Here is a 13,998-nt window from a genome sequence, read left to right as displayed (position 1 = left end):
AAATAATAAAAAAAATAATTGGCAATGACTAAATTTATTTATTTATGTATTTATTTTACTTAAGATCAGAAAGTGTGCACAGCTAATCTAATATTACAGAAAGGAAAGGCGCTTGGTTAGAGATTTGTGTGAAATAGAATACAGTTCATTGATTTCTTAGTCAAACGATTACAACAACTACTAATTATACTAATACTAATATACTAATATTAATTATGGTTGATCACACACAGTGTCAACTTTGTATTTTTATTTTCAGTACGTGCTTCTCATTGAAATCAATCATATTTCATATCAAAATGCACAAGAATTAATTCAACTTTCTATTCAGAACGGAATCCAGTAACTCATTTATCAAATTAGTTTTACCGTGTTAATTTAGTTTAGATGTGATCTACCAAACTGACAATATGTTGTCAATCTCAATTGATTTTATATTCAGATTAACTCAGAAATGGGGCAATGATCAAATTATCTGCATTTATTAGGCAACATTTCAACAAACAAAACACATTTCTTGCACACTCTAAAACAAGAAGTTATATTCTATTCCTGGAAGAATTTACCCACTAACTTGACAGCATTTGTTACAGTCAGTTTCACGAGTCACAAAATGTTTAATATTTGATTTGTTGAATACTTATCAATTTTCAATAGAGGAGTTCATCTCCTTAGCAACTAGTCCCATCTCTCTGGGTCTGACGTTCCACCGAAGGAAAAGAAGACAATACTTTGCTTGTTGTAGGCATTTTATTGCATCGGCTTGCAGCAAGATAATAGTTCTTTTCAAAGGGAGGCAGCTGTTGATTTCAACTTGTCTGAAGATTTCCAACTGGAATGGGTTCTGTTGATCAGGCGTACTTACAGTTCAAAGAATGCGTTGCACTTGAGAAGTTATTTTGTTTGTGACGATGTTTTTGTTACAATTCTTTGGTAAGGCTAAGGGACCTTCCCAGATGCACAGCTGCTGGCTAGTTGCTTCAGTCCATCTTGTAGTTGATTTCCAGCAGTGAAATAAAACAAAGACCCATTTTCAGATCAGTGCAGCGTCCTGTTTCTTGGTTCATTTTCTCTCAGTGCAGAGAGTAGGACCGTCTTCAGAGCTGGTCAGGCTTCTGAGGACATGATTTTAGCCATTTTCATATCTGATTCTATTCCCACATCAGAACATATTTCAGTCACTTTTAGAAACACATTTCCAGAACCATTTTTTATACCCACTTGTCTCTAACTTTCTGAATTCTTTCAGAACATTTATTTTTCAGTCACTTCCATTTCCAACCACTTTCAGGACCTAACTTTCACATTGAGCTTCCTAACTTAAGACCTGAGTCCAGCCTTTTTTAATTAAACCTCGACCCCCCCTCCATGTTCTCAAGAGGGGAAAATAACTGGTTCACGTCAGTGTCCAGAACTGAGATCAGTTTTTGATTATGCAAAGGGATTTTTATGACTCAGTTTCACAAAGCTGCATTTGTCTACTTTGACCAAGAGATGAGGGGGAGAGAAAACTTTCAACTTTCTCAAACAAGTTTAAACAGTGTATGTTCCATCCAGCAATAACCTGATTTGACTACACTGTCTGCTACAGTATTCAAGCAACTTGGAATGGAAACTGATTTATAAGATGCACTTTTACTAATATTGACTATGAAACTGTGGTTATTGTTTTTAAAAGCATCCTCTCCAGCTTTTGGCCACTTGCGGTTTGCACGTTGCTTTTTCCTATTTTGTTTCTAATAGGCAGGTATGTGTTAGTGCTCATATTATTATATTATGCTTTGGTGGTTAGCAAGTGAGTGGTGAACCTGTATTTTGTCTTTCATATGATTAACCTTAATTAATATTTTTGTTGATCATGTTTTTGTTTTGTTTTTCTTATACAACCAGCACCAGATAACTTCACTATAAAACTAATTTGGAAACATTTTTGTTGTTGTTGTCTGTGATATTTAAAATCAGCTGTAGGCTTTGTAAACATATGATTTAACATTGCTGCACATGTGGCTTGCTACCAGAAATTCTATTGTTTTATCTTTTACATTGAAAATGTTTAAAACATCTATTGCAGGGGAGTTTACACCAGAAATGCAGCTCAGAATAAGGCAGGAAATTGAAAAAGAAAAGAAGATAGAACCATGGAAGGAAAAATTCTATGAAATATATTATGGAGAAAAGTAAGTGTTAAACATAGGAATACCTTTTTGTTGTGGCATTGAATGCTTCTGACATTGAAGCGACACATGGAGAGCCTTATGCAGTTAATTTGGTGTTCATATGGCGAAATGGCTTCAAAATGATTTCTAAACAAAAGTTCTGTATGAAAACAAAATCCACTAATCACTTTTGATTTCTTTAGAAAATCCAAGTTTTATCTAACAAGACATACTTATACAGAAGACAAAAAAACGTAATCCCAAAAATACTACACTGAATAAAGTCCTCTTGGATACTTAATTTCATGTGATAACCTTTTTGGGTTACCATTAAGTAAAACAACATGACACATTCTGAAGCATACAAACATCAAGAACAGTTTATTTTTTCTGCTTTTATGTTTTATCTAATCTTTTTAGATTGGGTATGACAGAAGAGGAATCAATGATACTTACCTCAGTGCAGGAGTGTACAGAAGATGGGCCAAGTTCAGCTGCAGAGTCTTCTTGCTTGCCAGGAACATCCAGCCAGTCTCCTGCAGAAAAGAAGGAGCCCGAGAACACTGAGAAGTTGCAGGAATGTGAAGAAAGTGTGGACGAGGCAGTGTGTAACATGGAACTAGTTTCAAAAGTAGTGACCGAGCAGGCAACAGAGGATATACTGTTGTCAGGGTTCCCTGACATTTCTGCAGAGGAGTCTGTGGTGCAAGAAGAGATAGCCGTGGAAGTAGACTCAAATATTTGTGAATATCTTGAGCAAGATGAACAGGAAATTGGACCAGCTGAATATGTCAGCAGCTGCACCCCTAACGAAGCAGAAGAAACACCAACGCTGCAGTCAGACAACCTAATAGAGTGTGCTGTTGAGTCCTCAACTCAATCCCCAGAGGAAGTAAATCATAAAGTAACAGGTAATGAAGCAGAAATATTTACTGCCACTCCACAGTTGGCTCCAGTTTCAGTGGACCAAACTCTGTCCCCTCCTGTAGATTCAGAAAATTATGGCATTCAAATGCAGCCTCAGACTACTGAACAGCAACATGCCTCAGATGAGCTGCGGACCTCAAAGGAGCCTGGAACCACGGATGATCTTGAATCTACAGGGGAGCTTGTAACCACGGAGGAGCTTGCAATCACAGAGGATCTTGGAACCACGGAGGAGCTTGCAGCCATGGAGGATCTTACAACCACAGAGGATTTTGCAACCAGGGAGGATCTTGGAACCACAGAGGAGCATCAAACCACAAAGGTGCTTCAAACCACAGAGGAACTGTCGACCCCAGAGGATCAGCAGACTAATGAGATGCTGACACCCACGGTCGATCTTCAGTCTGCAAATGAGCTGAAAGACCACATAGAGATGGAAGATCCATCCAGTGATTCTGAAAAAGGTTACATTGATTTGTCCCTGAAATGCACAAACCAGCCTAGCTCTGTGGATCAGTCCATCTCTAGACCAGAGCCTTCCCCAGAGCAACGAGAAACCAAAATCCAGGTAGGCCCACAACCAGAAGAAAATATGCAACAAATTCAGGAAGCCACAATTTCTGCTCCTTCTGAAATACCACCTGAGGAACTGCAAATCAGTCCAGAGCTTAGGATATCTATGCTTGAGAAAGAAGACACTCTACTTTCTTCAACCAAACAAGTATCAACATCATCAGAACCCCCTTTTTCATGTAGAAACACGACAATCCAGTCCCCTGAACATCAGTCATCTCTACCTCTGCTGCCCAGTGTGAGTGAAAGTCCAGTTCAAGAGAAAAAAGCTGTGCCACAATTACCAGTATTCCCAGAACTAACTGTCATTCTAGAGGTACCTGAAATTGGAAATCCTGAGGCTGAACAGACAGCATCTTCACTTGTTGCTGCCAAACCCTGTGCCTCTTCCAGTGCTGGGCAACCTTCTGTATACTGTGGGCGTTATAGCAAGAAGCTTGAACTCCCAGAGGCTAAACAACAGCACACTGCTGAGAAACATGATTTGAAAGCAGCTGCATTCACGGAAGCCCCCAATAGTTCTATCCTGAAACTTGAAGACAGCAAACCAGCTGAGCCCCCTCCAGAAATAACTGCAGCTGCTTCAACACTGGAAGCAGTGCCTTTACCAGAGATACCCAAAACAGAAAACCTTCAGCTTCAGCAAAATATAAAAGAACCCAAGCAGGAGACTAATAATGCCTTTGTATCAGGCAAAGCATCACCTGAAACATCTAATAATGCCAAAGGTCTTAAGCAGATCAAACATCACCATTCTCAAGAGAAGTCATCCTCCTTATTATTATCAGAAACCACTTCAAAAAGCAAACACCACAGGTCTCATCAAACAAACCACCAACACAGGCTGGAAGAACCACATTCTGCAAATCATGTAGAGCCCAACAAGTCTCCAGAGATACAGAGAACTGACTGCAGGGATCCAGAGATCTCCAAACGGAAGACAGGAGAGCAGCACACAGGGATATGTAAAGAAAAGAGGGCCAGAATTGAAGATAAAGAGCACCAGAATACTTCACAGTCCAGCGCCCCACCACCTGAAAAAGAAGTGCCACCAAAAGAGGAGCTAAGAGTCCCACCCCTCAAGGTCTGTTTAAGGAATACATATAAACTTTATTACTTTTAATGTAATTTATGTTTTTTTTTTAACAATTTATTTTCTATGGTTAACATTTTGACAGGAGAGGGAGGAGAAGCAATTAGTTTAGAACACAAAACACTTTCTTTGCTACAGGTCCTGTAAATCTGCTGTGATAAAGCCGATTAAAGTGATAAACACAATAAACTGAGCTTGCACAGGAAGTTCAGTTACAGAGAAAGCACCAAAAACTATCCCTCAAAACTATGGGAGAGAGGTTAATAGCTCCATATTTTTTATAATGTTAACCTGTTTTTTCAAAAATTGGCAAAACTTTAATGTGTTTCTTTATAACGTAGACATGTTTTTCATTTTGTTTATTAAATGTTGCCCTTGTACTGAACATTTTACTATAATGTGAAAGACTGCATTGTTTTGTGCAGTACAAGATGTTTAATTCCCATCAAAATATAAAATGGGAGGGGGGCTGTTATTTTTCCATGCATTCATTCTAATAAATAGCTATGTATTTAAGATCCTTACTGCTGGCACTACTGTAATATAAATATATATGTCTTTCTTTTTTTTTTATTTCTTTAGATCCAACTCTCCAAAGTTGGTCTGCCTTTTATCATCAAGACGCAGCCAGTTTCCAAGCCAGAACCCAAGGTTTCGTCCACCTCTGGTCCAAGTACAGGAAGGAACACAGGAGCCAGGACTCTGGCAGACATTAAGGCCAGAGCACAGCAAGCCAGGGCTCAGAGGGAGGCTGCAGCTGCTGCCGCTGTGGCAGCAGCTGCACGGATAACATCTGGAGATGGTGGAGCCCCTTCTGAAGGGAGTAAGACCAGAACACTTGCACATATCAAAGAGCAAACCAAGGCAAAACTGTTTGCCAAACATCAAGCCAGAGCTCATTCACACCAGGCTGCTAAAGGGGCCAAGCTTCATAGTTCAAAGGAGGACAAGTGTTCCTCAGATTCACAGGTGGCTGTGCAATCCAAGAGTGATGGTCCAACTGGTGTTATTATTGCTAATCCCAATCGTAGGCCACTTGAGAAAGGCTTTGCACTGAGTTCAGGGTCTTGTCCTACCTTCAAGGCTTCAGAAAACAGAATTGCAAAGTCTGTGGGCAATATGTCTGTGCCAAATGCTGCTCCACATAGTATCCCTGTTCCACAGCCCTCCTGTAAATTGCCCCAGACTGGTAGGACTAACACTATGCCAAGTGTAGAGAATAACCATGCCAATCCAAATACAGTTTTCAACTCAGCAGTGCCAGTCTCTGTCCATGGTTTTTCTATTTCTCCTGACAACCCTTCTGTTCTAATGGCTGTCGGTAGACCCAACCACCAGAAATCTTTGTTCCAAGTATATCCGTCTAAACCCGGTGCCAAAGCCACTGTTTCTGGCTCAACCCATAGAGCTGTTGTGCCAAAGTATAATGATGACAGCACTGCACCGGTCTCGACAGAGGTGCCAGCCATGCCATGTCCATTGAACAATGCATCCCCAAATCACCCCATTAATGGAGGGTTAAGGTATACGGGTCAGACAACCCCCCAAGTGTCTTGTGTCAGTACTGCTCTGCCTACCTCCAAAGGCAGTACATTCCAAGACAACACAGTATCCAAGAGAAACTGCCCCCCCAGAAGCAACACTCCATTTTTATTTGAAAGACCAAGTGTGCCCTTTCCGTCTGACTATCATGCATTAAGCAATGCTGACAGAAGGGAGACCCAACACTACAGACAAAAAGCCAGCATGACAAAATATATTACCGACAGAGGCCATGTCAACAAGAGCCCAATTAAGAACAACCCAATGCCGACAAATGAGAATGTTGTGAATGAAATTGGAACATGGGGGGAGTGTAGACAGTTGCCACTGACAGACTCTGCTAGTAACAAAGCTATTCCATGTAAGGTTATAGTGGATCACAGCTCTGGTTCATATTCAAGCACTCCAGCTGCAAACTTGGTTGATGCTCGACAAAACCTACCAAATAAAGGGGTGAAAACGGAAACTGTACTGCGATTGCAGGAGTCAATAATGAGCAGGTCTGAACCTTTCCGCCAAAAAACAGAACAGAATTCAATTTTTAATGATGCCTCCCGAACGAACAGTAAGAAACTACAGGTGACTAATAATGCTCTGCATGGCTCACCTGTACTTCAGCAGAACAGACAAAAGGGGGTTACACCTTCTGAGCAGAGTGCTGCCAATCTTATATACAGCTCCCTGTTGTACAAGCATGTTGAAAAAGTGGTAATCAGTGATCAAATCAGTGAACCTAAAAGCTGGCTGAAAGAGAAAGATGACTGCATGGACACAATGATAATACATCAACATGTAAGTGATGTCAAAAAGAAAAAAGGCAAAATTATTTCAAGCACTGAAGGAATGATCACCTCTCCAGATTGCTCTATTTTTTCAGAAACCATCATCAAATCTGAACCCAGTGATATGGACACTGAGGACTTGAAAGAAGCAGTGAATTTGCATCATGGAAGTCATTTTCTAGACGAGAGGACAGTCAAGACCTCTGTAGCTGCCACTGATATAGCTGAGGACTGTGTATCATTGAACACAGAAAACCATAAAAGAGGTTACCTTGCTGTAAGCTCTAGCTGTCGCCTGTCATCAGTGGAGGCCAATAACCCTCTAGTGACTCAGCTACTGCAGGGGAATTTGCCTTTGGAGAAAGTGCTGCCCCAGCCCCGGTCAGGGGCCAGACTAGAGATAAACAGACTGCCTCTGCCTTTGCAAAATACCTCAGTATGCAAAACAGCTGCAGCTATGAGAAATGTCATGGAAAATGTTCAGAGCTGTCTCAGCCCAGATGGCAAAGGACTTGCTCCAGGAATAGGGGGGCCTGTCCACATAAGAAAGCGTGATATCTGTCCCAACAAAAAGGTGTCCAAGTCTGCAGGGGAACTCGCTCACATTAAATGCGAGCAGAACAATCAAATGACTGAGGCAGAGAGTAAAAATGCTTCCTGCACACTCAGTACTTATTTAAATCAATTGGGCCCAAGGCAGCCGTTTGTACAGGAGTGGGTGAAAAAAAGTCTGATGCACGGCAGAATTACTCCCAGCCCAGAAATCAAACAGCAGAAGAGACCACTTCCCGCATGCATCTTTCAGAAAGATTCATTGGATATTGATAAAAATGGCAGCTTTCCTTCTGAAGCCAGTGACTCTCAAAGGCTTTTTTATCCTCCCCGGGCTGACGTCAGAGACACCAACCCTCCAACAGCTTTGCTGCAAGCCAACATGAAAGCCACATCTGGCTGCACGACTCCAAACACATTAGCATTCAACAGGAATCAGGAACAAAAAGGTCTAGGAGAAGTCAATATTTCTGTGGCAACAGATCAATTGAGAAAAAGAAGTGTTTTTTCATCCAATCTTCAAATTAAGCAGGCTGATGACATTCACAGTGTCTCACAGGCTGCCCAGAACGCATCTTTATTGCATCCACCTAATGGAGAAGTCCCGTCTGATCAAAAGCAAACAGACGTTGCCATGGAGACCAAGAGACTTAGTTGGCTTCCTTCAGCAAACATCTGTAGCAATATAAAAGTGGAGCCGATTTCTTTTAACGAGGGGTTAGGAAACAACTGTGAAATGGCTGTTAAGCAGACGTCCTATCAGCAGAATGAAGCAAAGGAACACATGCAGGGTTTTCAGCTCAAGAGCCCAGAGTTTCCTTCCTACATGGCCCCAGCGCCACACAAGTCTTTTGCCCAGTTAAAAACTCCACAAGCACCTCAGTCCCAGCAGGTGTATGGAAAGTACTCCACAATACATTTTGGTAACACTAATTTCAACAGAACTGCCTCTGTTATTGAGAAATCCATTGGAAGCTTTCTGGGTAACAGTGCAAGCAGTGGTAGTGACTTGTCGAATCAGAGTGCCTCTGTTTCAGGTCAGATATTTGCTGATGGCAGCAGTGTTGATGAACTGGAGCTGAAATGCTCATGCAGGCTGAAAGCCATGATTGTGTGCAAAGGCTGTGGAGCCTTCTGCCATGATGACTGCATAGGCCCATCAAAACTATGTGTTGCTTGTTTAGTAGTGCGGTAGACAGTTATTTAAAAACCAAGTGTATGACACTATTTATATTGATAACACTTTGAGAACTACAGCTGCATTCCTGTACCGTTTAAAATATAAGAACAAAGATTACATTTTTAATTTATTTGTTTTAAAACTTGTTTGTGTCAACTTCATTGCAACACTGTAATACAATGTTTACATGAAAACAAAGGAATGTGAATTTTAAGCTATTCTATAAATAAGGATCTTGATTTGTAAGTATAGCACTGTTTTAAAACTTCTGGGTGTTAGGCATGAGAAGCCATTAAAAATATGCACTACCATAACTCACTTTGAATTTAGCGAGGCCGGAAATACAAAAACATGCCAGTAAATTGAAATACTGTAAGGAAATCCTATTATTTAATTATTAATTATTATTATGTGTTTACCCCCAAGTCCATGATTATAACATTTGATTTACACAATTAGACTGTTTTAATAAAAGGTTGCATGGCAAGTAGGTTTCTTAACAGAAAAGCGTTTATGAAGTACACACAGAACTTTGTGAAAAAGCCTTGAATGTAAGGTATTATGTAATAATTGAATGTGAAAACATTTGCAACGTTGGGATTAGGGATTGTTCCTTTCACAGTGCAGCTGAGAGAAAATAAAAAATAAATAAATAAATAAAATAACAAAAGCAGCATTTAGATGTTACCGACCAGATTAACCCAAGAATTCCCTGCAGAACTAGGGGAAAATGCTTTAGTCTGGTACATGTTTATAAATTATTTATTTATTAAATATATGATTAAATGGTTTTACAATTACTAATTTGACTATCACAGTTACATGTTGTAGACTTTGTACAATAAGGTAAACTTCATTGTCGAACAATTAAGGATATATCAATGTATGACATGCTTGAACCCATGCCCGATTCTGTTTTGGAGAATAGAATGTTGGGGCTGTGTTGTGCCAAGTGTCATCTAACACAGACTTAATCTGTATCACTATTATATAACAATATAATAATAAAACGTCCATTTGAAAGAAACAGAAGTTCAGTATAAGTGACCATTAGCAAAGCAAAATAGTATTTACTTATCACATATTATTGAGCTCTTTTATTAAATTAGTGATGATCAAGATACAGGTAAGATAGTCAACAGGTTGTCTGTAATATACATATAACCATGCTGTATTAAAAAAACGAAAAATACATTTTTACCAGTTACCAATGCTCTTAAATACTGGGTCAATTACATGATTTTATAGTGTTATTATTACATTTTTTGTTGTATAACTGAAACAGTTACTACTCAGTGTTTTAAACTATGTTTAATTGTCAGTATTTTAAATGTTTACATACATCTCAAATTTGCCATTGTATGCCTTTTTCAGAGAAGCGCTCTTAAATTATAGCTGACATCAGATGTATTGGTGTGAAATTAACCTGTGTTTAACAAATTGTGAGAAACGTTGATTTTAGTTGAGAAACAGTTGAAACAACAACCAGTCACTAGTATACCTAGACAAAGCCTTCTTCATATTCTACCAAAGAAGAAAAGCTCCATCAAGTGGCATAAACTCACACATGTAAAGTATATATATAATAACCCTACCAGGAGCATCAGTCAGTCAGTCAAAGGCTTGTTATTGTTTAAAAAGCATTATCCTTGATTTACTATTAAAGTAACTTTGCAGATAAAACTAAAGAGGATCAATGTTGTAGTCGTTAGAATTCAGGGATACTGTGGTTAACGGTGCTGTATTTCACATTTGTGTTAAGAAAAATGTCTGATCTTAATGTATAAAATAAAAAAAAGTACAAATAATATGTGTTAATCTGTGTTATCTCTAGATACCCCTATTATAAGTAGGAAAGTTAAGCATTATGTCTCTATTTGATGGCATATTTTAACAATGTTTTCCTAAGGCTTGAGAGACATCCACAGGTAGGTCACAATGGTGTCCAATTATTTTGCATAAAAAGAGAATTCAAGTAGCTTTCAGAATTAAAGAACAATTATGAAAAGAGGGATTATTTTTTCCTGCACATAACAGTAACTAATAATAGTATTATTAATAATAATAATAGTATTATTAATAATAATAATAACACTGTGTAACAATTTTTTTTTTTTGTTCCTGAGTAGTAAGTGTTATTTCCTAATTGCTTATGCCTCAAAAGTATAGAAAATGGCTATTATTCCCCACAGACTTTGCTTTTTTGACCAGGACAGGTAAATTTCAAAATATCACTATTTCCAATGAGAAAATGGGCGAATTTGTGTCTTTTCGTTCACATAAAGTCAGAAAAAAACAAAATATGAATCCATATTAACATGTATTTATACTAAAGTAATACAAAAATGACTACAATAGATTTAGAAGTGAGTAGTTTTTCGAGATTTACGATTATACTGTAAATTTATCTCTGAATGATAGTTGGCTTGCCATGCCACTGACCATGCTGGAGTGAGACATGGTGAACTTTTTTTGGTGAAATTTTTACAATTGGTGTGCTTAAAATTGAATTTTCCTGCAAAGCCATAATTTAATTTCAATGTACGAAAATGAGATGGGGCGGTACAGGGGGAGATTATGTTAACATGGATTACTGGTTAATAAACCACTGAGCTAAAATATTGGAAATTCCTGATGATGCTGTTAACTATATTACTGTGCTTTCATATTAATATTGTCAGCAAGGCTGCATCAAAAGTACATGTAACCCATGCATTATAGCCTACCAGTCCATCAAGGATCAAACCAATATACAATACAAGCGAGCTCACATGTTCTTCATGTTGCGAACACAGAGATATTCAGTGTCAGGTTTTTTTTTCAGTGCAGTTTTGTCATGTACAGGTTGGATTATTTGGCATGGGTTTAGCAAGTGTATATTTGGGTAGAGTAGAAAGAACTATTCTGTGACATGTTAAGAAGGAGTAAGATAGTTTTGTATTATATAGATTTACAACACCACCAAGCATGATACTCTGTTCACTTTTAATGATAAATGAATTCAAGAAGTCATGTGTTGTTTTAATCTCAACCTTGTCACATTCCATGGTTAATATCTATGGCAGTAGCATAAGAGGGAAGACCAATGCTTGGCCTTTTCTGTCAGTCATCACCTTGTTAGTATGTGAAACTATACCATTAACATTAGAACAACCATGAGCAGTCAATTTAACCGGCATATTAAAAACAACATAAATATTATAATGAAAGGACAAGCAGTTCAATATAAGTCGTAGTTTTATTCCGTAATGTCATAAGGCATCTACACAGCCGAAATATTGTAAATAAACTGACATTTGAACAGAACTGTGTTTATATGCAAATGTACTGTATTACATAAAGCGCAACCTCAAAAAAAGGTGAAAAATTAAATAAATATTTGAATATAAATTTGTATATATACAGGTATATCATGTACATATAAAACTACAGTTGAAACAATGTAAATAAGGTGTTAACAATCATTGGGTTTCCATGTCGGTCAATTTACACGTGAAGTGACGACGCGCGTGCATGTTTTGGAGAATTACTCATGTAAATCAGGTTTGTGGCTGAAAAAAACGGCCAAAGAGTGGGATAGGGTAAATATCATTTACTCGTGTAAATAACGAAACACTCGGCAAAATTTTGCATAGAAACCCGCATTTCACGTGTAAATGTTAATGAGGTGTTTATTCTTAACTATAAATATTGCAAGGAAACAGGTCAGTTGTTACTGTAGATTCCAAGACGGCAGAAAGTAGTGGCTGATGGGTGATTTTATGGGTAGCAATGGTGTAGTTCACCTTAATGATATTGCAGGCAGGTTTTTTATTGTGTTTTGTTGTGTCTGGTATGTCATGTTGTATATCTCTTGTGGGTTTACAGTTCTGTATAAAACTACTTACCATGAACTGCGTTATGCCTGTGTTATAGTATTAATGCAGCTGTTTGAGAATACTCTTGCTGCTTAAATGTCCAACTGAATTAATTGCCGTCCTTTTTTTGATCCCAGCTATGTTCGAAGACAACACGTGTCTGCCTTCCACATTAGTAAATATAGTTGGTTAACTGGATGCCATGATCCAGCTTGATCTCCCAAAACAGCACAACAACATCCAACAAGTTGTTGATGCCCTCTCAGAACTGACCAAATAAAATTGAAAATGAACATATTGACTGTGTTTTGTTTGTTTGCATCATTAATATTTAACACAACAGTAAATCCAACACAATTTAAAGGAAAGGAGAGAATCACTGACAGCACGAGATTCCTCAGATCGCTCATGTCCAATTGAAACTGGCAGCTCAGGTAACCTTCACAGTTGCCAAGTCCGCTTATAATAAGCAGAATTGGGTGTGTTTTTGAGAGTCAGTGGTTGGAACTTGCATAAACACCAATACTCTAACACGGGTTCGCTTGTTTTGGGCTCGTTTTGAAAGGCAGTGTCACTTTTTTTTTTTCTCATGAGACTGGCAACACTGGTAACCTTCCCCGTCTGTCTCACAGCAGGCAGTGCCAATTTTGGGAATTAACTAATTCTGCACTTCAGTCCATTTCATCAGTATCCTCCACTTCCCTTTCAAGTGCCCACTATCCGTGTGTTGAATGCTTTCTCAGCAGCTGATAGTAGAATAGGCACCATCACCTGGTCCCCTATATGCTGTATTGCCTGAATGAAAGGAATATATATAAAACGTCTCCGCTAGTTTTCAGCCATGGTGATCTGCAATACCTGTTGGTCAGTTTCATTTTATACCTCTCAGTTTATTTTTAATTAATGAGTCGTAAGATACATTTGTTGAAACAGTGTTCACTACTAATGACATTTGAAAAACAATTTGGGCAAGAGCAGTAAAACACATTATTAACCAGCCAGTGACAAGGTATTTTGCTTTATTACAGCAGCTTAGATTTACTTGTGTACCAGTTCTCTGCACATGGAAACCACATTTTCACAAAAGTTCACCAGGAATCTTCAAAAACAGCACAAATACCTTATGTATAGTTAATTTACATATCAATCCCCACCTTTCCCATCCATTTGCATGAAGTCGGGTGAAAAGCTTGATTTACTCCAGTAAAATAAATTGAGCGAATGGAAATCCAAAAAAGCATTTTACACGAGACATTTTTCTCTTGTAAATGTTTTGAGTTAAAAAAAAAAAAAAACTTTCATGGAAACCCCATGAATGTCGACCCAAGGGACTTTT

The 13,998-nt window shown here is 38.4% G+C and overlaps 1 protein-coding gene across 3 annotated transcripts in view; it reads left to right on the top strand.

Moving 5' to 3' along the window:
* LOC121314420 (putative Polycomb group protein ASXL3) overlaps positions 1-10,592 on the top strand; it is a 75,129-nt gene extending 64,537 nt beyond the window's left edge. For all 3 annotated transcript variants that reach the window (XM_041247682.1, XM_041247680.1, XM_041247683.1), the window contains 3 exons: positions 2,072-2,177; positions 2,577-4,740; positions 5,332-10,592. In XM_041247682.1, the coding sequence (XP_041103616.1) occupies positions 2,072-2,177; positions 2,577-4,740; positions 5,332-8,820 (5,759 nt within the window). In that variant the 3' untranslated portion in view covers positions 8,821-10,592. The remainder of the gene's footprint in view (positions 1-2,071; positions 2,178-2,576; positions 4,741-5,331) is intronic.
* The last annotated feature ends 3,406 nt before the right edge of the window (positions 10,593-13,998 follow it).

The sequence above is a fragment of the Polyodon spathula genome, chromosome 4 (assembly GCF_017654505.1).
Source record: "Polyodon spathula isolate WHYD16114869_AA chromosome 4, ASM1765450v1, whole genome shotgun sequence".
Classification (NCBI taxonomy): Eukaryota; Metazoa; Chordata; class Actinopteri; order Acipenseriformes; family Polyodontidae; genus Polyodon; species Polyodon spathula.
The sequence above is the reverse complement of the archived record's forward strand: the minus strand, read 5'-3'. Positions and strand labels throughout refer to the sequence as shown.